Raw genomic sequence first — 24,606 nt, 5'->3', positions numbered from 1 at the left:
TAAATGAATATCACCGAAGTGATATCTAAAAATGGATAATAATCTAGGCAGGGGAATTGGCGCTGTCCAGCTATATGTGCATAGAAGAATATAAAACTTCTTTGAAAAATAAAATAAAACGGAAATACTTTTAAAAGTGGTGATGTGTGTGAACAATACGTGACAGGAGCTGTGGTGTACCAAGTACAAACAATACCCTTAGTAGATAATAATAAAGTGCAACGGGCTCCTAATAATAAAGAATGTGCCTTAATACCAATTTCTCAAATGCCCATGTGTGCGTAAAGAAATATACCCCAAATGTAAAGTGTGTAGAATACAACCAGTATCCCTAGCAGAAAAAGCAATAAAGTGCAATAGTGCTTTTAGACAGATATGTAAATGTGCCTTGACCTCAAATAAATCAGCTTCCAAATAAGTATAAAAAAGCTTCCAAATAAGTATAAAAAATTAATATAAATTATGCCCGCAAGTGGATGAACAATTGTGGCAATCTAAATAATATTGACAAGTCAGGTAGACAATTATAGCATAAAAAATGAAAGAAATCCCCAACAGGTGTGCATAAAAATGAAAATTAGAAATATATATAAAAAATGTTAGACATAAATGTCCAAGTTCCAAGTCCCAGAGATGTGTCCTTATGATGGAAAAAACGTGATCTCCGCTTTAACTGATATAGTCCCCGTCCTCCACTACACCCCCACTCGTGCTTGCACTCACCGGACTACCTCACCCCTGCAGGGGTAAAGGCATGTGTGGAGAAATCCCGCAGGGGCGAGTCCAAGGAGCGTTCCTCCGTCCAGGGGTATAGTGTCCTTAGTGATATCCCCAATAACAGACATCCATATAAAATGAGGAAGAAGGAAACTTCATAGCGTAACTCCACAAAACGATTTTATTACAAGTCCTTGACAAACGTAGTAAAAAGTATAAAATCAATGTAAAAAGCACCGGAGCTGACAATGCTCCAGATCCCGGATCTCAGCTGTTGAGCAGCGTGGTATGGCGTGCGTTCCACCGCCCGCAGCTGGAAACCGGAACAAACACAAAGAGATAGGTCCAATTGCATACATCATTTTTTTAGATGTTTACCATACATATATATTTTTTACATATAAATGGTTTGCCATGTCTGATGTTGCTACTCCCATTACGCACCATGTTTCCAATGTCCGTAGTTACATCCTTTTTTTCTATTTTACATACGTTTAGTGTATTATATATATGATTTTTACGCATATATACATCTTTTGTATATCTTTGTATACACATTTCCTACATGGTACTGTGCGTTTTGGGGTATGCAGTTTTATATCCATTATTGTTTTTACACCTTCAGCAGATTATAACATGTTTTTCGTATTAATCTCACGTTGTGAAATAAATGGAGGCGCCCAAACATGTTATTATCTATTTCATCCACATGATGGCGCATTACCATCAACTAGTATACCACGAGATCTTGATTAGAGGTCACGAGGGTAGGTTAGCAGTAGCTGATTGGCTTCCGCGGCACCTCCATTTCCCTATATAGACGTGTGGAGTATCAAGATGGCCACGCCTCGGATGACGTCTTGATGACGAAACGCGTAAGGCGTGGCCTTGTGATACGCACACGTTACTATCTCTTTGTGTTTGTTCCGGTTTCCAGCTGCGGGCGGTGGAACGCCCGCCATACCACGCTGCTCAACAGCTGAGATCCGGGATCTGGAGCATTGTCAGCTCCGGTGCTTTTTACATTGATTTTATACTTTTTACTACGTTTGTCAAGGACTTGTAATAAAATCGTTTTGTGGAGTTACGCTATGAAGTTTCCTTCTTCCTCATTTTATATGGATGTCTGTTATTGGGGATATCACTAAGGACACTATACCCCTGGACGGAGGAACGCTCCTTGGACTCGCCACCGCGGGATTTCTCCACACATGCCTTTACCCCTGCAGGGGTGAGGTAGTCCGGTGAGTGCAAGCACGAGTGGGGGGTGTAGTGGAGGACGGGGACTATATCAGTTAAAGCGGAGATCACGTTTTTTCCATCATAAGGACACATCTCTGGGACTTGGAACTTGGACATTTATGTCTCACATTTTTTATATATATTTCTAATTTTCATTTTTATGCACACCTGTTGGGGATTTCTTTCATTTTTTATGCTATAATTGTCTACCTGACTTGTCAATATTATTTAGATTGCCACAATTGTTCATCCACTTGCGGGCATAATTTATATTAATTTTTTATACTTATTTGGAAGCTTTTTTATACTTATTTGGAAGCTGATTTATTTGAGGTCAAGGCACATTTACATATCTGTCTAAAAGCACTATTGCACTTTATTGCTTTTTCTGCTAGGGATACTGGTTGTATTCTACACACTTTACATTTGGGGTATATTTCTTTACGCACACATGGGCATTTGAGAAATTGGTATTAAGGCACATTCTTTATTATTAGGAGCCCGTTGCACTTTATTATTATCTACTAAGGGTATTGTTTGTACTTGGTACACCACAGCTCCTGTCACGTATTGTTCACACACATCACCACTTTTAAAAGTATTTCCGTTTTATTTTATTTTTCAAAGAAGTTTTATATTCTTCTATGCACATATAGCTGGACAGCGCCAATTCCCCTGCCTAGATTATTAACCTTAGCTATATATCACATTTTGCAAACATTTTTTAGCAAGCAACTCTATATTTACACCTTTTTATATTTGTTTCACTATTTACCATTATACAGACCAGTTATACATCCGTTGATCTCCACTTGCAACATCCGCCGTATCTTGTACATCAAACCTACCTTCTTATCCACTCCTGGGTGATGTGTATATTGTAAGTTTTTTTAAATCTGATGAGTTTGCTTGCCGTTCCCAATGTATACAGGGTTTTTGTCCATTTATGGTTACTATCTTTTTGATTATACATTTTTAGATTCTCCCATATGGACCTTTGTGGTTGTGGCCTGTTTCCCCTGTGGTTGGGTTCCACGTACCCTGGAATTATGTGTCTGGGTCAATAAACTGCAAGCATATGTTATATTAATATATGTTATAACATTGATTTTTGTACACCAGTTTGTAGTTTCAAAGATTTGTTGTTTTTTTTTTTCATCTTATATAGAATGTATGCCTAAGCTCCTGAAGAAGCGTTCACAGGCGTAAAATGTAAAGCCGAGCTGCTGTACACTAAGGGACATCGTCCTAATCATTCAGGAATATACCTCTTGGTGTTTGGGTTATGTATTGTTAAAAGCATATATATATATATATATATATATATATATATATATATATATCTTTACTTTGCAAAGTTTTTAATTCGTCTCTGGTTGTGCTTGTTTTAATCAAATTGTTACACAAAAATTATAAAATATTTGATTTTATTATCTTGGTGCCTGTTAAGTCCAGTACCAATCCTTTCACTACTATATTCAATTTATGGGATGTGGCACTTTGTTATATATTATTTTTGGTATCCACAGCACCACCCTGTGGTGATACCCTACAATCATCTATTTCAAAAGAGCAAAGTGCGAAGACTAAGTGTAGTGGGTGTGTTAACGTTTTATAAAGGAAGACAATTAGCAACTCACATAAAGTAGGACGAATTATGCTTATCGTGGTTCTCAAAAAGATTCCCAGCTGGGAAAGACACCAAGGAAAATGTCACCGTGGATACACTGGATATGGTCTGGATGGCACCTGCAATAGCTAAGAGACAGCAAAGGGCCACCAATCTAAGTGCAGTAGGGTAGAGAGGTGCATACAGCACACAATAATTGGCAACTCAATGTGTGGATGATCTCATGCATTACAGTCATTGCTGCGTCTGCAGCTGGGAGGAGGAGACATCCAGGATTCCAAGATGGAGCTGCTGCTGTAAAAGGAGTGGAGTATGGAAGCTGGGGTTACCAAGAAGCAGCACATGTGGATTGATGGAGCACATGTGAGGACAGGAAATGATGTCAGGGGGTAGCAACATGTTTCAAAGCCAACGCCTCTTTTTTAAGCCAGCCAACCAGTGGGGTTTACACACCCACTACACTTATGCTGGCCATACACTATACGAAAAATCGGCCAAAATTCGGTCATTTAGACAGTTCATTCGTTTTTTGCCCAGTTGATGGGCGCAAATTCGATAATTGTTGGGACGTTTTTGAGCCAAAACGAAGGACAAGTTTGTAAATTTTCTGCCGATCGCACGATAAATTGAAAGGTTAATGTTTAGTGTCTGGCTGAGCAACCCTTGGTGTAATACGACACCTCATCCCAATAGTTTGAGAATCAAATTGGAGGGGGAAGAAGTATAGGGATTATGGCGGTGCCAAGAGAAACAAGATATAATACTTGAGAATAAAAAATTATATTTATTTGACCAAATTCAATAAAATTAGACATAACAATCAAATAGACAAGGTGTGCGGAAAATTCTAAAATCAATTCTGTAGCAAAAAATATTTCACATCACTTGGCCTGATGATTGTGACGGCCAGTTCAGTGAGTAGGTATTCAGATGCCCGATATGTTTCGCCAGTATTGGCTTCTTCAAGGACAGTTGTTTGATACCTAAGGCGCTACAGAGTTTTCTATGAAGAGAGATATAACGATCAATGAATGTTTTTAGAACAATTGATACATTAAAGTACAAAATAATATATATATATATCTCCATATGTTTGCGAGCTGTCAGGGCAGACTATCCCCCCAATACCCAAAGTAGCCCCTTAGAGCCCACCCACACCACAGGGTGCCAGAGAGGCCCCAACCAGGCTGTCCAAAGGTGGTAAAATACCTATAATTCACCAGGGATGGATGCTACATGCCTCCGGAGCAAGGCCTCAAAAACAGAGATCACAGTAAATGGCTGCAGGAGACAATAAGAGGGACCTGGCGGAGAGTATGCCTAAAGAAATACACAAACAAGTTATATACATATAGCGGGGCCAGAGGGCCACACATCAATTTAAAGTGAGGAGTTTCATATTGGACTAACATAGTCTCTAATTTACTTACAAGTAAGCTATTCAAATTGGGAAACAGGACACCGGTAAACAGCCAATATTTAGAAGTAGTTCATTATAGGATGAAAAATATAGAAGGTGTCACTGAAAAATGGTAGACAACTGTCCTTGAAGAAGCCAATACTGGCGAAACATGTCGGGCATCTGAATACCTACTCACTGAACTGGCCGTCACAATCATCAGGCCAAGTGATGTGAAATATTTTTTGCTACAGAATTGATTTTAGAATTTTCCGCACACCTTGTCTATGTGATTGTTATGTCTAATTTTATTGAATTTTGTCAAATAAATATAATTTTTTATTCTCAAGTATTATATCTTGTTTCTCTTGGCACCGCCATAATCCCTATACTTCTTCCCCCTCCAATTTGATTCTGAAAGGTTAATGTGTTTCCCGTCCAAACTTTTTGCACTGGGTATATGTAAAAAAACTAACAAAAATGCCTTCATTTATGTTCACTAAAAGATGTATCTGTCATTACATGATGGCACTATCATTTGCGCTCATAGCTGAATGTTTGTTTTTCTAAAATGGGTTCGGACGATTTTTCGTATAGTGTATGGCCAGCATTAGTCTGCACAGTTTGCTTTTTTGTCTGTTATGACACACTGTAGGTGCACAGCAGCAGTGAAAAAATCCCAAAGATCAGCCCAGGAAGAGTTATGAGAAGACACATACGTTGCCCATGCCAAGCCCCAACATTTCTAATTGCTGCTGTGTACCTTATCACAGTTTCTCTGCTTAAAGTTATTTAATGTTAATTTTAAAGTGGAGGTCCACCCTGAAAAAAAAAATTGCACAAAAAAATACCTAAAAAAAGGAGGAAAAAAATAATTTTTTTTTTTACTTACGTGAAATGGCTGTTGCTAGGCAGTCTTCCTAATCTGCCTCTTCCTACACCGCAGTGATCTTCAGTCTTCTGCTCCCCGCGATGTCTTCTGGGGTAATGGGGCGCGGTGTGTTATGGGAACTGTGTGTGTCCCACAACACATTGCGTCCCATTCACAAAGCGCTGCGCCGCTCGCGCGTGCACAGCAGGAAACTGGCAGTGAAGCCGCAAGGCTCCACTGCCTGTTTCCCTTACTTAGGATGGTGGTGCCGGGACCCAAGAGCCGAGGGACGGGTCGGCCTCGGGGGGCTGACATCGCGGACACCCAGGACAGGTAAGTCTACTTATTTAAAGTCAGCAGCTACAGTGTTTGTAGCTGCTGACTTTTAAAAAAAAATGTAGCTGGCCAGAATCCCGCTTTAAGTTGTGTACCCGGCCCTCTAAACCCTCAGGCCCTATGACAAGATCCAAAATCCAGCAAATTAAACTTCTGTTAACTGAGTGACAAACCAAGAACCACAAACTATTCTACATCTACCAAGATATGGGTGCACCAGGAGAGGCCAGACATGAGAACAAAAGGCAATGATGTAAAATGAGTCCCACGATAGTTCCACTTAGAGAAGAGCTATCACCTTGTATATTTTTGATGCTTCAGGGCCCCAAACGAACAAAGCACTTTGTCCCATCTTATTAGGAACTCTATAAGTGGAGATCCAGTATGTGACATCACCCCAAGCTCCTCCCACTGATTTCCTGTCAAAAAGTGTGTCTATCAATTTAATATTGAGCAACACAGGTTTGCTCACATGTGCTGCGGCTGTTTGCAAGCTGCAGTCTGTGTACAATTGGAAGTGGAAGTAGGGCCAGCCATTCCCAACTGGTAAACAGATATAACGTGTTAGCAGCACAGGAACGGCACTGCTGTGAGCGTACCTGTGTTGGTCAGTATTAACCCGACACGCCCCCTCCCTTGACTTTAGAATGACGCAGCTTGTGTCGGGAAAGCGCACAGAGGACACCACAGGCGCTGTCAATCACATATCTTGAAATTTTGTGGTTGAAAATCAGTGGGTGAAGCTTGGAGTGGGCTGTCACAGCTTCTACAGCTCTTAGAAAGATGGGACAAAGTACTGTATGTATTTTCGAATAGTGCAAAGGGAGCTTGCAAAAAAAAAAAGGCCTGTCAGTTGTCTGGCAGAGGCTCCTGGAGTAAGGTGTCAGAGAATAGGTCTGTTTTGTATACAGTGGGGATGGAAAGTATTCAGACCTCCTTAAATTTTTCACTCTTTGTTATATTGCAGCCATTTGCTAAAATCATTTAAGTTCATTTTTTTTCCTCATTAATGTACACACAGCACCCCATATTGACAGAAAAACACAGAATTGTTGACATTTTTGCAGATCTATTAAAAAAGAAAAACTGAAATATCACATGGTCCTAAGTATTCAGACGCTTTGCTGTGACACTCTTATATTTAACTCAGGTGCTGTCCATTTCTTCTGCTCATCCTTGAGATGGTTCTACACCTTCATTTGAGTCCAGCTGTGTTTGTTTATACTAATTTGACTTGATTAGGAAAGCCACACACCTGTCTATATAAGACCTTACAACTCAGTGCATGTCAGAGCAAATGAGAATCATGAGGTCAAAGGAACTGCCTGAAGAGCTCAGAGACAGAATTTTGGCAAGGCACAGATCTGGCCAAGCTTACCAAAACATTTCTGCTGCACTTAAGGTTCCTAAGAGCACAGTGGCCTCCATAATCTTTAAATGGAAGACGTTTGGGACGACCAGAACCCTTCCTAGAGCTGGCCGTCCGGCCAAACTGAGCTATCGATGAGAAGATCCTTGGTGAGAGAGGTAAAGAAGAACCCAAATATCACTGCGGCTGAGCTCAAGAGATGCAGTCGGGAGATGGGAGAAAGTTGTAGAAAGTCAACCATCACTGCAGCCCTCCACCAGTCGGGGCTTTATGGCAGAGTGGCCCGACGGAAGCCTCTCCTCAGTGCAAGACACATGAAAGCCTGCATGGAGTTTGCTATATAAAAAAAAAAACACCTGAAGGATTTCAAGATGGTAAGAAATAAGATTCTCTGGTCTGATGAAACCAAGATAGAACTTTTTGGCCTTAACTCTAAGCGGTATGTGTGGAGAAAACCAGACACTGCTCATCACCTGTCCAATACAGTCCCAGCAGTGCATCATGCTGTGGGGGTGTTTTTCAGCTGCAGGGACAGGACGACTGGTTGCAATAGAGGAAAAGATGAATGCGGCCAAGTACAGGGATATCCTGGACGAGAACCTTCTCCAGAGTGCTCAGGACCTCAGACTGGGCTGAAGGTTTACCTTCCAACAAGACAATGACCCTAAGCACACAGCTAAAATAACGAAGGAGTGGCTTCACAACAACTCCGTGACTGTTCTTGAATGGCCCAGCCAGAGCCCTGACTTAAACCCAATTGAGCATCTCTGGAGAGACCTAAAAATGACTGTCCATCAATGTTTACCATCCAGCCTGACAGAACTGGAGAGGATCTGCAAGGAGGAATGGCAGAGGATCCCCAAATCCAGGTGTGAAAAACTTGTTGCATCTTTCCCAAAAAGACTCATGGCTTGCATTAGATCAAAAGGGTGCTTCTACTAACTACTCAGCAAAGGGTCTGAATACTTAGGACCATGTGATATTTCAGGTTTTTTTTTTTAATAAATCTGCAAAAATGTCAACAATTCTGTTTTTCTGTCAATATGGGGTGCTGTGTGTACATTAATGAGGAAAAAAAAATTAACTTAAATGATTTTAGCAAATGGCTGCAATATAACAAACAGTGAAAAATTTAAGGGGGTCTGAATACTTTCTGTCCCCACTGTAAATGTCTTTATTTCCTCCGTAAAATGCATTTTGTGGCTTAAATTGCCACTTCCTCAGTTCAAGGAGATAACAATGAAGTTGATTCTGGTGAGGTGATGTCTTCTTGTGAGAGAGGATCTCATATTGAGATTAGCCAGCAAGTGGACTTGTGGGCTAATTTTTGACTTTTTCCAGCTTTTGTTTTCTGTTTTGCTGGAAAGTGTCGAAGAGCTCCATAACTCAAACACAAAAATAGAGGTAGTGTAAAGGCTGTTCCTGTTTAGCTCTTTACAGTGCTTTGTGAACTTGCACCTTGCATCAACCTGCAATTAGGCTTTTTTTGTTAAAAAAAAAAATTACTGGAATATTCCTTCAGCTCCCGATGCTACACATAGCAGAGGGGAATTTAAGGAAAAATTATCCGAAGATACAGTATGTTTGAACTATAGCAAACCTGTTGCAAGAAGGGTGGGGCCATCCAACAGAATTTTAGTGTTTTTTTTTAAGGGTAACTCCACTTAAGTTGAGAAAAAAAAACATACTCGGTATGATCAATGGACATTGCAAGGATTTTATTAAACTTTGCAGCGTCCTACTTTTTGTTGCTCTGAAGAAAAAGGGGTTTGTTCTTGTATGTCTTTTAGATACTAATTCTGAATGGGAGTGACATTCATTATTAATGAGAAGAGTGTCAGGGTCTGCATTCCTTTAGGCCCGGTTCACACCTATGCAGGTTGCAGTTTGCATATTCCAGGTGCATTTTGCATTTTTCAATACACATTTTTGATCCCTTGAAGACTGTGGAACAAAAAAAAAAAAAAAACTGAAAAAAAAATTCCCTGGTCCTTTCCATAAAATGCATAGATGTGAACATGTCCCATAGGAAACCATGTTAAATGGGCTGTAGTGTGTTTCTGCAAAACTGAAAACTCACTAAAAAATGCATAGATGTGAACCAGGCCTTAAAAGGGATTAACCCTGTAGGAACATCTCACCCAAACTGAAATGTTTGTTGCAGAGGATGTATAAAATCGGACTTATATCTTAGTGCAGACTTCTGGGAAAATCATTGAGCCAGTCACACAAGCAGGAAATTACTTTTCTCTGGGAGCTCTGTACACCAACAATATGCATACATTGAATTTTACCAAAAATTACAGTGCTGCAGATTGAATGATAATAATAAAATGAAATTACAACATGGCTTGTGTTGCAATTGTATATGCCATATAATTTATTTTTATTTGACATTTTTTTCCCACTAAAGCACAGTTAACCCTTTAATAGTATATTTTCTTTGTTATTGGCTTAATAACTTTTAAAAGACAGATCTACTTGAACCCTTTTGCATCCAGAGATTTATTGCCCTGGCCAAATATAGCAACATTGGTATCCGTTGGTAATTTTTACAATTCTACTTTCTATCATATTAGACTTTTTATTTAGTAAAATATTTTATAAAACTATGCTCAATGTTGTATAATTCTTGTTATTATAGGCTTCATGTTAAAAAAAAAATTGTGTTTTCATGATTTTTAATTAAAGCTAAACTGGGAATTTGGAAAAAGTTACAACTGCAGTGGGGTCCCCTGAACTGCAAGTGTTAACTGATTGTGAATATCAATGGGGCCAGAATCAGAAGTAACATTTACCTTACTCACACTGGCAGGCTCCCTTGACCCAGGTGACTGGTCCGACACTGCCTCCCCTCCAGGGAGAGGAGGAGGAGAGTGCCCTGTCAGAACACAATAGCTCAGGGGGGAGACCGCTGTACTAACATTGAATAGTTAGTACAGCGAACTCTTCCTGAGCACCTCAGTTTTTTTTCGTTCAGCCCGCTGGGCTGAACTAAATAAAGCATAATGTGTACCAGGCATGTGCGCGGATTGTGTCCTCCGTGTCTCCTACCCTTCGTTCTGCTTCTGAAAGTCTATCACGGTATTTATCTATGTCTCGCCTGATCAGACCCATCTCCATCTGCATTTGCTCTATCTTGGCCGTAAGCGTTGTCTGGCAGCCCTTGATGGCTTGCATCAGGGCAGTAAACTGTTCAGTCCCCATAGGAGATGGCTCAGGCTGCTCAGTCTGGGACGCCATGTTGGTAAGATAAGGCGCACGTGGGCCCCGGGAAGACGGAGCCGATTGCCGCTTACGTTGCGAACTGGAGTTCCCCCTTTTCATACCGAGTGTTAGACAGCTCCACTCCAGCTAGTTAGCAGTGTTGTGGATCCTTTAAAGTCAGATAATTAGGCCATCCAGGTGCGGAGCTCCAGTCACACACGTCTGCTTAGGTCACCATCTTGACCACGCCCCCCAAAGTCGTGCGATTTTGACACAATTTCAGGGAATGCCTGTGTAAACTTGAGGTCTATGGACCTCAACTCGCATCAAAGTCGGACCAAAGTAGTACAGGGACTACTTTGAAGTTGGTGCGACTTGCAGTCGCACAGATTTGAATGGTAATCATTGGGAATCATGGGGTACGACTTGTCATGCGACTTTGATGTCTAAAGTCGCACAAGTGTGAAAGGGGCCTAAGAAAACTGTACACAGTGAGCTATGATGCCAAACAAATTGCTCCAGGAATTAGGAACAATGTAACCTTGCAATAGGGCCTCCCTGCACTACAAGGATAAATGTTTATTATGTCTAAAGCATGGTACACATCCATGGCACAAGCCATCATAGTGGTGGTTCCTAAGCCAGGAAAGGACCCCCAACTATGTTCGTCTTATAAGCCTATCTCCCTCCTTAACTCGGATGCTAAAGTATTGACTAAGATTCTTGCTAGGCGTCTTAATGAAGTGATACATACTTTAATCCATGAAGATCAATCGGGCTTCATGACGGGCAAGGGAACAGATATTAATCTTCAGAGACTGTATGCGGTCTTGGCCTCTGGGGTTGGAGACGACAGAGATGCGGTGGTGGCCTCCCTGGATGCAGAAAAAGCTTTCGATTCAGTAGAGTGGAAATATCTATTGGAGGTCCGCAAGTTTGGTTTTGGACCCGTCTTCATCTCCTAGGTCGAGGCTGTGTACAGATCTTCGACAGCCAGGATACGTACTGTTCTCTCCCCACCATTCCCCCTGAGCAGGGGAACGAAACAGGGCTGTTCTATGTCACCAGGGCTTTTCGCGCTAGCAATAGAACCCATGGCTTTTCTTATATGATCTACTTCTGAGGTCCAGGGTATAGTCATAGGCCCCCTTCGTGAGAAAGTGTCACTACACTCTGACGATACCTTACTGTATCTCAGAGATGACGGAATCTCCCTACAAAAGGCACTTTCGGTGATAGATCGGTGCGGGCGATATTCTGGAATATGCATAAACTGGGAGAAATCTATATTGTTTCCGCTCCACTCCAGAACCGACCCCCTACCGTCGGATGTGCAGCTCCAGCGGGTATCCCAGTTCAGATACCTGGGAGTGGAGATACATAGAGACCTCCACCAATTTATTGCTCTTAAGCTGAACCTGGTGGTCTCTCGGTTGTCCCATCGATGTACGACCTGGGAGTCTCCAGTAGGACGAGTTAACTTGATTAAGATGTCAATCCTGCCTAAATTTAACTATCTCTTTAGACAAACTCCTGTCCCCATACCTATCTCCTTCTTTAACAAACTAGACGGTATTATTATCTCCTTCATTTGCAATGGAAAGGTCCCTAGGATAGCGAAAACGACCCTGCAACTACCTGTTACGCTAGGTGGTCTAGCACTACTATGTTTTCTAAAATATTATTGGGCTGCGGTCCTGGTGACACTTAAGTGGTGGTTGGCAGAGGAGCCAGCTAACCAGGCATCCACTGTGGAGGCAGCACTGCTAGGTTCCTACTCAGAGTTGAAGAACCTCATACATAGGGGCCCCTGATCCAACCCGAAGGTTACCCCCTCTATGAGGACAACCCTCAGAGTGTGGGATGCTGTTAGTCTGAAATTCGGGAAGCCAAATACATGGTCCCCCGCAACACAACTGTTGGGCAACCTGCGACTACCCCATTTTCACTCTATCCCAGACCCGGTTGTGTGGGCCAGACATGGGATCACAACATTAGGAGACATAGTGAACCGGGGACAGTTGACATAATTTCATACTCTTAAGAGCAACAGAGGTCTCCCAAACCAAATGTTTTTTTAGGTATCTCCAAGAACGTCATGCTTTTCGCTCCCAATTCCCCATTCCGGTTATCCTACAGATGTCAGACTTGAAAATGGAGTTTTGGTCCTCTGAAAGCAGCAGAACGCTCTTCGACTCTCTATAATATGTTTGCTGTGCTAGACACATCCAAGGTTTCCCAATTATTTACGTGCTGGCAGCGAAACATCCCTGAATTAGCTGGTGGTGACTGGGAGGAGGGGATACAACAATATCTAACTCTGACGATTTCGTCAAGAGATAGATTTACCCAATTGAAATTCTTACACTGCGCCTACTACTCTCCAGTACACTTAGCGAGAATCTACCCTGACAGATCAGCAGTGTGCCCCAAATGTGGCTCTGATGATGCTGACTTCTTCCATATAGTTTGGTCCTGCCCAAGGGTGGAGGGTTTCTGGAGGGTGGTCCTGGACGAAATTAACTCCATAGGGAAGCTGAATGTCCCAAACAGTCCTATCCCTTTTCTCTTGGGCATCTGTGACTTCCTTGAAGCCTCCCAGAGGAAAAAATTGTTTGTCTTCTATACAACATTCTACGTTAGGAAAGCAGTCCTCCTCCACTGGAATCAAGCCCAACCCCCCACTAAACAACTATTGCTTTCCCTGGTAAATGCAGCCCTACCCCTCTACAAACTAACATATTTAGGAAGGAACTGCCCAAAGAAATTAGATAAAATCTGGCCGGCCTGGGTGAAAGCTAGGCACCTGACCCTTCAGTAGGGACCGGAGGCCCTCCCCACATATCTGCCCCCTTCACTCCAAATAGCTCCCCCCCTTCTTGATTCTCACCTAGCCCAGGTCTGACTATCAAGAAGATATGCTATGAATGGTCATATCGGCCCTGACCATCCCCCCCCCCCACCCCAATTTGGTATTCATGATCCACTTATTGATTACTACAGTCACTGGTTGCAATTTTATTGTACAGTGGGGCAAAAAAGTATTTAGTCAGTCACCAATTGTGCAAGTTCTCCCACTTAAAAAGATGAGAGAGGCCTGTAATTGTCATCATAGGTATACCTCAACTTTGAGAGACAAAATGTGGAAACAAATCCAGACAATCACATTGTCTTATTTTTGAAAGAATTTATTTGCAAATTATGGTGGAAAATAAGTATTTGGTCAATATCAAAAGTTCATCTCAATACTTTGTCATATATCCTTTTTTGGCAATGACAGAGGTCAAACGTTTTCTGTAAGTCTTCACAAGGTTGTCACACACTGTTGCTGGTATGTTGGCCCATTCCTCCATGCAGATCTCCTCTAGAGCAGTGATATTTTGGGGCAGTCACTGGGCAACATGGACTTTCAACTCCCTCCAAAGGTTTTCTATGGGGTTGAGGACCTTGAAATGCTTCTTACGAAGCCACTCCTTTGTTGCCCGGGCAGTGCGTTTGGGATCATTGTCATTCTGAAAGACCATGCCACGTTTCATCTTCAATGCCCTTGCTGATGGGAGGAGGTTTGCCCTCAAAATCTCATGATACATGGCCCCATTCATTCTTTCATGTACATGGATCAGTCATCCTGTACTCTTTGCAGAGAAACAGCCCCAAAGCATGATGTTGCCACCCCCATGCTTCACAGTAGGTGTGGCGTTCTTTGGTTGCAACTCAGCATTCTCTCTCCTCCAATGAGTTAAGTTGTGTTTCTACCAAACAGTTCTACTTTGGTTTCATCTGACCATATGATATTCTCCCAATCCTCTTCTGGATCATCCAAATGCTCTCTAGCAAACCTCAGACGGCCCCGGACATGTACTGGCTTAAGCAGGGGGACACGCCTGGCACTGCAGGATCTGAGTCCCTGGCGGCGTAGTGTGTTACTGATGGTAGCCTTTGTTACGTTGGTCCCAGCTCTCTGCGGGTCATTCACTAGGTCCCCCCGTGTGGTTCTGGGATTTTTGCTCACCGTTCTTGTGATCATTTTGACCCCACGGGGTGAGATCTTGCGTGGAGCCCCAGATCGAGGGAGATTATCAGTGGTCTTGTATGTCTTCCATTTTCTAATTATTGCTCCCACAGTTGATTTCTTCACACCAAGCTGCTTGTCTATTGCAGATTCAGTCTTCCCAGCCTGGTGCAGGTCTACAATTTTGTTTCTGGTGTCCTTCAACAGCTCTTTGGTCTTCACCATAGTGGAGTTTGGAGTGTGACTGTTTGAGGTTGTGGACAGGTGTCTTTTATACTGATAACAAGTTCAAACAGGTGCCATTAATATAGGTAATGAGTGGAGGACAGAGGAGCCTCTTAAAGAAGAAGATACAGGTCTGTGAGAGCCAGAAATCTTGCTTGTTTGTAGGTGACCAAATACTTATTTTCCTCCATAATTTGCAAATAAATTCTTTCAAAAATCAGACAATGTGATTGTCTGGATTTGTTTCCACATTTTGTCTCTCATAGTTTAGGTATACCTATGATGACAATTACAGGCCTCTCTCATCTTTTTAAGTGGGAGAACTTGCACAATTGGCGGCTGACTAAATACTTTTTTGCCCCACTGTATATCACAGTCACTATACCTACATGGCTCGGTTTTGTCTATTCTCTTAATGTACGACTTCTGTCTGACTGTACTTGTACCTTGATTTATTCCTTGTTTGTTTGTTAAAACGAAATAAACTTTGTTAATCACACGACTTTCAAGTCGCGGCAGTGTGAAAGGGGCCTTAAACAAAATTGTTTTTATTAATTTATTGCAATGTTTCTTACCTGGAGATCCTTCCAGCAGAATCATTTCTTGTTGCAGGCCAACAAAGCTGAGCCACTGCCTCGCAATTAGCAGCAGCGTTGTCAGTTCTACTGGCAGAACAAATAGTACAAATTCATGTTGTCAGCAGAAATAGGAGACTGGTGTCATTACTTGAATTACGAGATCTTTCTTAACAACATAAAAGGAAGAATACCATAAAATATTTGCTGGTTTCACTAGTACCCTATTACAGGATTTAAGCAGGCTGTACAGTATTTGATAAATAATTAACCACTGCTAGTTGCTAATCCAATTAAGGCTTCTCTGTTTGATTTCAGATGTAGTAGTTCAGTGGTGCACACAAGGAGATTTGCTTGCTGTTGCGGGGATGGAGAAACAAAACCTTTTACCAGATCTTGGCAATGGTCCTTCTTTGAAGAGTGCCCTTATAAAGTTTTATAATGTGCGTGGTGAACATATCTATACTCTGGAGACTCCAGTACAGGTATGAAAGCATTGTAAAGAATAAAAATTCCTACATCAATTATAAACACAAATGGGTGGTTGTATGTTACGTTTACTGTAAGCAAAAGACATTCTTTCAACAATGTAGTGTAGATAGATAGATATATATATCTATATATATATAGATATATAGATATATAGATATATATATCTATATATATATATATAGATATATATATCTATCTATCTATATATATATATATATATATATATATATATATATATATATATATATAGATATCTATCTATCTATCTATCTATCTATCTATCTATCTATCTATCTATCTATCTATCTATCTATCTATATATATCTATATATATATATAGATATATATATATATAGATATATATATATATAATTTATTATACACACACATTTTATTATTCTCTTACATTTTTAAATCTTGGATGTACTGGGGATGAGTTGCTTTCTAGAAAAACCTGAAAATTTGATTTCTGGGTCCTTCAAATTAGGTGAAGCCTGCTAAGATACCCTGAGAAACTTAGATTTCCACTAAGAGGCTTCCTTTGGGATTGTTTACTGCTAACTAGAAGGAGCCACTAGGAGAAACCTGGAGCATGCTAGAAATACTGTTTTTACAGTCACCTGGCAGTGCCTTGTTATCCCTTACACCTTGAATCCACGACCAAACAAAGCAATCTCTGGCATTGAGTTTTGATCCTACAAACTTTCATTACAGCTACAATAACCAGTGGATGAAGGATGTTTCATAAATCAATAGGACAGATACCTTCTAACACAGTTTACATGAGTTTGGAAGACATGAAATCACATTTTTATGTATATGTGGCCATGATATTAGGAGCTATAGCCATGCAGAGTGTTGTATTGTATGTATGCACAGTTGCTGTATTTAAGACATGAAAGCAAGACCAGACAAACAACTGCAAAATCAACTTTCTTGAGAAAAGCAGAGAAAAACGAAACAAATCATCTTCAGGAAAATTGTATGGATTATTAGAAAACCATACTGCAGACTCCTAGTTTGAAGAATTTGAAGTACACCTTAACATGTACTTTCTCAAACCAACAGCTATTGGGAGTGTCACCCTTCATTTTAACCACCTGATCAGTCTGTATTGTGATTAAGGAACAGCCCCATTTAGCCTTAGGACATTAAAACTATGTCACCAAAAGTGAAACTCCTAAAAGGAAAAGCCTCTAATGTTACTTGGCCAATGACACGGCCCGAAAATCTGATTTCTTTCTGATCTTATTGTCGTCCCTGGCCAAACAGTTGTCTTTGCAACCATTTAAAACATTTATCAAAATTGACCAAAAAACATATTTCCCTTTTAACTTCTTCCCAGCCCGGCCACTGCATATAAACTGCCTGGTGGGTACGTTCCTGAACATCCCACAGGAGGAGCAGGTTTGCGCAGCTGCGTGATCCCGATGTGCTTGTGTCCCCCTGACATGGCGCATCTCTGATTGGCAGGAGAGCTCTGTGATTGGCCCTCCTGATTACATGGTGGCTGTGGGGTGTAATTGCAAGTTTACCTATGCCATGTGTGAGAAATAACTTGTTAATATGATAATTTTGTGGGGGAAAAAAAAATCTTCATTTTCCAAACAATTGTGGCCAAAAAAATTGCAACTTCAAAAAATTCACTATGCCTCTTACTAAATACCTTGGACTTTCATCTTTACAAAAATGGGTCATATTTGGGGGATATTTGTACTTTCCTGACATTTTAGGGCCTCAAGAAATGAGGCCCTAAAAGAAAAGGATTGATCAATTTTCAGTGATACATAGCATAACTTGTAGACACTATAACTTTCACACAAACCAATTATCATACACTTCTCAGGATTTTTTTTACCAAAGATGTGTAGCAGAATACATTCTGGCCTAAATTTATTGCAAAATTCGATTTTATTGGATTTCTGATAAAACAGAAAGTAGAAACTATTGTTTTATTTTTCAAAATGTTCGCTCTTTTTTCGTTCATAACGCCAAAAATAAAAAACCCAGTGGTGAATAAATACCACCAAAAGAAAGCTCTATATGTGTGAACAAAATGTTAAAAAATGTAGTTTGGGTACAGAGTAGCATGACTAATTGTCATTCAAAGTGTGAGAGCACGGAAAGTTGAAAATTGGTCTGGGAAGGAAGGGGGTGAAAGTGCCCAGTATTGAGGTAGTTACACATTTTTCAGACAGCAAGGTATAAAAAAAAATAAAAAAATACAGAGGTTTGATTGTAGCCCATGACTTGGCCATAAATTACAAAAGAAAATCTGAGAACTGACCCCTAACATAAACCACCTCCATCCCTAAATATCAGAAAAAGAAACAAACGTCGCCCACGGGACTTTAAATGAGGTGTAAATGGTGATCAAAGGGTAAACAAGTATAAAAGTACAAATATTTTATTGAGAACAACAACATGATCCATAGTATGACATGAGCATGGGTGAACAGGTTCATAAAACAGCAACATTGCATTATAGTCCTAAAACATAGCCATAATATAATAGTAATACATATAATACAGGTATGCATGGTACATCTCTAACCCGACGCGTTTCGCGAGCTTTCCTCGCTTCATCAGGGGCTGATGTGCATATCTGCTATCTGTAAAAACAGATTAAAGTAATTAGAGTATCGGTTATGATTGGATGAAGGCAAGAAGCCAGAACTGATCATCCCATACTTACTAGTAGGACCCTTTGATCACCATTTACACCTCATTTAAAGTCCCGTGGGCGACGTTTGTTTCTTTTTCAAGACTTGGCCATAGGTTTGCAGATATCTTCCCAGAAACAACGGATCCAGAGAGATCTGCCCTTTTTTGGATTATACAAGCATCTTGATCAACCATGATCTGCCCTCAATGTTTACAATGATGACAAATTGGTATTTTCATGCTTTACTCTGTAGCAGAGGAAAGAATTGGGCCTTTTGCGAGGGATTTTTCAGTTGGAAAGCTTCTGTCTCACAGCCATATAAATGTTTTTTTTCCCCAAGGACTAGGACACTCAAAACTGGTTCAGTGCTTTCTTTTATCTGGTCATGTAGAGATGGCCTTCAGTGATGCAAAATGTACTGTCTAGGGAATTCCCTAACATGTAATTTTATTCTGCAGCGTCCTATCACTTCCATTTGCTGGGGCCATAGAGATTCCCGCCTTTTCCTGGCCTCTGGTCCGGCGCTGTATGTTGTCCGTGTTGAGCACAGGGTTGCTAGTTTACAGCTTCTCTGTCAGCAAGCAATTGCCAGCTCCTTACGTGATGACAAAGATATCAGCAAACTAAGTCTGCCTCCTCGGCTCTGCTCTTACCTCACCACCGCCTTTATACCTACCATTAAGGTAACCAGTAACATGTTTAATTATTAATTTGTTTATTAGTACTTAAAAAATGATGTGGCAAGTAAAGTAATCCAAAAACCTAAATTTAGAACCGGTGTCAGCGGGTTTTGGGCTTGTGTCGATTGCATCTCTTTTACAGCAGTTCAAGGTGCTTGTGAGGTCAATCAGAATTCACTGACAGGTGCATCTGGTTTTGCATTCCTGCATACTAGTATGGAAGTTAAAAATTTGAACTGAACAAAAGCCCATTGACACAGGCCCTGAATTGGATTTGATCTATAGGAAACCAATATATATTTTCTTGTATCGTACTTGTGTGGTTAACACATTTGACATGGTCTGCACTACTTTAATGTCTGTGAGTGAGTAAAATTATTTTAGTCTTATGTAAATATCAAAAGCCCTTCTTTATTATCCATTGAGGGACATGGTCATTTTTAAACACTCAGGTTATACTGCTGCCCACAGGGGTTTGAGACGCTAGTAAAAATGTTGAAGACAGCCCCTTTATAACAATAGAAGGTTGGACATCTTTTCTGCTGAAAAGAGTCTTATACTTTTGCTAGCCTTTTTAATATTTCACTTTGTTCTGCTCTTTTAAAGTAGAAATCCACCCTAAAACTAAAATTCCTGCATCTACAGACATCCACGATCTAACAGCAACCTATCTAGCCCTGTAAAGTAGAAATCAGTATACTTACCTTTTCTGCAGCCGATCCGACCCGATCCCATGCTGAGCTGTCAGCCACGGCTTTGCTGTGGCGGCGGGTGCAGAGGACACATCCGACAACGGAAGCCCTATAGTAACTCCATGGGTGATGTCGCTCCTCATTCATTTCACAGCCGTTGTCCGCTGTGTCCTCTGCAGAGCTTCCATCGCTGGAGACCTGATCAGATCGTCTTCAGATAAGGTATGTATACTGATTTCTTCTTTACAGGGCTAGATAGGTTAGTCTTAGAATGTGGATGTCTGTAGATGCAGAGGTTTTAGTTTTAGAGTGAACTTACACTTTAACTTCAATCAAGCTGCTTAGCCCATTGTAGATATTTTTTTTCTTTGGTTACTTCATTCATGATTTCAGAATTGCTGCTTTATAGTCTCTACACAGCAGGTATTCGGACCAGGGTATCTTCAGCAACAGCTATAGAAGTTGTTCCTTAACCATGCTGGACTGGAAAGGTAGCCTTGTGAGGCTAGCCTGGAATGTGACCTTGAGGGACTGGGCTCTGCTTGTGTCGCTTTCCAGACTTTTGTGTATTGTGTTAGCCACAGAGCACTTTCATGGTTCAAAGTCGTGGCGCAGCCTGTGATGTGATCGAGTCTTTGAAGACTCACTTTTTGTGTAACAGCCAGTCAGACTGAAGCATAGACAGCTACCTCACTTTTTTATACTTCCCGCCAACGGTAGTTAATACTGAGAGAAGGGTTGCGTGCGCACTCAGCTCATTCTCTTTCTAGGGGAGGTTTCTGGGTATCCCCAGAATGAACCAGCACCTGTGCCTCATCACATCCCTTTCTAATCCACCTGATTAAATGATGGTTTGCAGTTTTCAAAACACTACAACCATACAATCACCAAAAAAAAATAAAACAGAAGATCCCACTCTAATATATATATATATATATATATATATATATATATATATATATATATATATATATTTATTTATTTATTTACATAGTTAGGTTGAAAAAAGACACAAGTCCATCCGGTTCAACCATAAAAAAAAAATATCGTACAATCCAATAGACCCAATTCTATACCCACAGTTGATCCAGAGGAAGGCAAAAAACCCCAGCAGAGCTTGCTCCAATTTGCTACAGCAGGGGAAAAAATTCCTTCCTGATCCCCCAAGGGGCATTCGGATTTTCCCTGGATCAACTTTACCTATAAATGGTAGTACCCAGTTATATTATGTACATTTAGGAAAGAATCCAGGCCTTAAAGCAATCTACTGAGCTGGCCAGAACCACCTCTGGCGGGAGTCTATTCCATATTTTCACAGCTCTTACTGTGAAGAAACCTTTCCGTATTTGGAGATGAAATCTCTTTTCCTCCAGTCGTAAAGAGTGCCCCCTTCTCCTCTGTGTTGACCGTAAAGCGAATAACTCAACACCAAGGTCACTATATGGACCCCTTATATATTTGAACATGTTGATTATATCCCCCCTTATTCTCCTTCTCAAGAGTGAATAAATTCAGTTCCTCTAATCTTTCCTCATAGCTGAGCTCCTCCATGCCTCTTATCAGTTTGGTTGCCCTTCTCTGCACTTTCTCCAGTTCCCCGATATCCTTTTTGAGAACTGGTGCCCAAAACTGAACTGCATATTCCAGATGAGGTCTTACTAATGATTTGAACAGGGGCAAAATGATATCTCTCTCTCTAGAGTCCATACCTCTCTTAATACAAGAAAGGACTTTGCTCGCTTTGGAAACCGCAGCTTGGCATTGCATGCTATTATGATCTACCAAAACCCCCAGATCCTTCTCCACTACGGATTCCCCCAGTTGTACTCCCCCAAGTATGTATGATGCATGCATATTCTTAGCCCCCAAGTGCATAACTTTACATTTATCAACATTAAACCTCATCTGCCACATAGATGCCCAATCAGACTGCGCATTGAGGTCAGCTTGTAAATTGGAGACATCCTGTAAGGACGTTATTCCCCATGCATAGCTTGGTGTCATCTGCAAAGACAGAAATGTTATTTTTGATCCCAGACCCAATATCATTTATAAAGATATTAAAGAGTAAGGGTCCCAGCACTGAACCTTGGGGTACACCACTTATAACCTTAGACCATTCAGAGTAAGAATCATTAACCACTACTCTCTGAATTCTGTCTTTTAGCCAGTTTTCTATCCATTTACAAATTGATATTTCCAAGCCTGTAGACTTTAACTTACACATGAGCCGTGTGTGCGGAACTGTATCGAACGCTTTTGCAAAATCGAAGTATACCACGTCCACAGCCACAGCCACCCCTCTGTCCAAGGTTTTACTTACCTCTTCATAAAAAGAAATCAGGTTTGTCTGACAACTTCTGTCTTTCATGAATCCATGCTGTCTGTTGCTTAAAATGTTTTTTTCCAGCAAGAACTCGTCTATGTGGTCTTTTATTAAATGCTCCAGTATCTTCCCGACTATAGAAGTTAAACTAACAGGTCTATAGTTACTTGGTAAAGACTTTGATCCCTTTTTAAATATAGGCACCATGTTCGCCCTGCGCCAGTCCAGTGGTACTATTCCCGTCATTAATGAGTCCCTAAAAATTAGATACAATGGCTTTGAAATTACAGAGCTCAATTCTTTTAGGATCCGTGGGTGGATGCCATCAGGTCTAGGTGCTTTATCCACCTTTATTCTGTCTAAATATTTCTGGACCATATCACTTTTGAGCCATTGTGGATCATTCGGGGCTGTGTCAATACCACCCCCATTATGGACATGAGCTCCCCCATGCTCTTTTGTATACACAGAGCTGAAGAAAGTATTTAATAAATTAGCCTTCTCCTTGTCCCCAGTCACCCACTCTAGATTATTTTGCAAAGGGCCTACATGCTCAGACCTGACCTTTTTACTATTAATATATTTGAAGAATTTTTTGGGGTTTGTCCTATTTTTTGCGATCTGTCGTTCATTTTGAATTTTTGCATCCTTGATTTCCTTTTTACATATTCTGTTAAATTCTTTTTAACATTTAAATGACACTAGTGTTCCTTCATTTTTATATTTTTTAAAAGCTCTTTTCTTATTGTTTATAGCTTTTCTAACTTTGACCGTGAGCCACATAGGTTTTATTTTTAGCCTTTTAAACCTATTGCCCATGGGAATATACTTTGCAGTGAGGTCCCAAACAGTCTTTTTGAAGAATTCCCATTTCTGTTCTGTGTTTATCGATGCTAATATTCCCTCCCAGCAGTCTAAGTCCTGGAGAGCAGCCCTCATCCTTGGAAAATTTGCTCTCTTGAAGTTAAGTGTTTTTTTTTCCCTTACAAAGTCTGTTTATTGAACAAATAAGGGAAACTACATACAGTAGATAAACATAACATATATCAAGATCAGTGTACAGTATTGTTTGTACAGAACATATAGCTATATCCCTAATTTTTATATATATTCATGTAAGACATTCACATTGGTACCATGTACAGTCGACTCCTTCTGGATTACATGCAGTTTATATTAAGTCTGACTCCAATTTCCCCATGTAAGTATATTTTGTGAAGTGAGAAAGGAGACCTGAGCAAGGGTAATAAAAATACCAATACAGGATCTGTAAAGCAAGTTGTATTAGGCACTATTAATACAGGTTTCTGAGGATTTGAGCCACCTCTCCCATATCTTCTCATATTTAGTGGGGCATCCTCTATGGGAGAGATTACCAGGTCCAACAGAGCTTCATTCCTAGTTGGGGCCTCAATAAACTGGACCATAAAATTGTCCTGTGCTAGGTTTATAAATTTTTGCCCTTTAACTGTCCCAGCAGTACCATTACTCCAGTCAATTTCTGGGTAGTTAAAATCCCCCATTATTATCACCGTCCCAGCCCTTGCAGCCCTTTCCATCTGTGCAAAGGAGCTGAGTCTCCACCTCCTCGTTAACGTTGAGTGGTCTGTAACAAACTCCAATGATTAACTTTGAACTACGCACATCTATATGCAGTTCCACCCATAATGCTTCAGACTCATCACACTCTCCATCAATCAGGTCCTCTTTCACACTTGCTTTGAGATCACTTCTCACATAGAGACAGACCCCACCACCTTTCCTTTTTACCCTGTCTCTCCGAAAGAGTGCATAGCCAGGAATATTAATAGCCCAGTCATGTGAGGATTGAAGCCAAGTTTCAGCAATACCGATTACATCATAATTCACCTCATGCACCAGAGCTTCCAACTCACCTATTTTGCTTGGCAGACTTCTGGCATCGGTGAACAAACACTTTAATGCATTATTACATTTTGCTCTGGTGTTTTTCATATAATTTTTAGTAGTACAAATGGCACTACAGTTTCCAATGGCTGTTTGCAACATGGGAAATTTCTTGTCACCTGCCATCACCCTCCCCCAATCTATCCCCATTCCACCCTCCATTAATATTTGACCCCTAACTGACCTGTCTTCTTGATGTAATTCTAGTTCACCCTCCCCCCTCAATCCTAGTTTAAATACTC

General features: G+C 40.7%; 1 protein-coding gene across 1 annotated transcript in view; it reads left to right on the top strand.

The window, feature by feature from the left end:
* Positions 1 to 24,606, top strand: part of TULP4 (TUB like protein 4) — a 276,431-nt gene that overhangs the window by 214,852 nt on the left and 36,973 nt on the right. Inside the window, exons 7-8 of the mRNA XM_073627891.1 lie at positions 15,902 to 16,068; positions 19,199 to 19,423. Of these exons, the coding sequence (XP_073483992.1) occupies positions 15,902 to 16,068; positions 19,199 to 19,423 (392 nt within the window). The remainder of the gene's footprint in view (positions 1 to 15,901; positions 16,069 to 19,198; positions 19,424 to 24,606) is intronic.

Source organism: Aquarana catesbeiana, linkage group LG04 (assembly GCF_042186555.1).
Source record: "Aquarana catesbeiana isolate 2022-GZ linkage group LG04, ASM4218655v1, whole genome shotgun sequence".
NCBI lineage: Eukaryota > Metazoa > Chordata > Amphibia > Anura > Ranidae > Aquarana > Aquarana catesbeiana.
The sequence above is the reverse complement of the archived record's forward strand: the minus strand, read 5'-3'. Positions and strand labels throughout refer to the sequence as shown.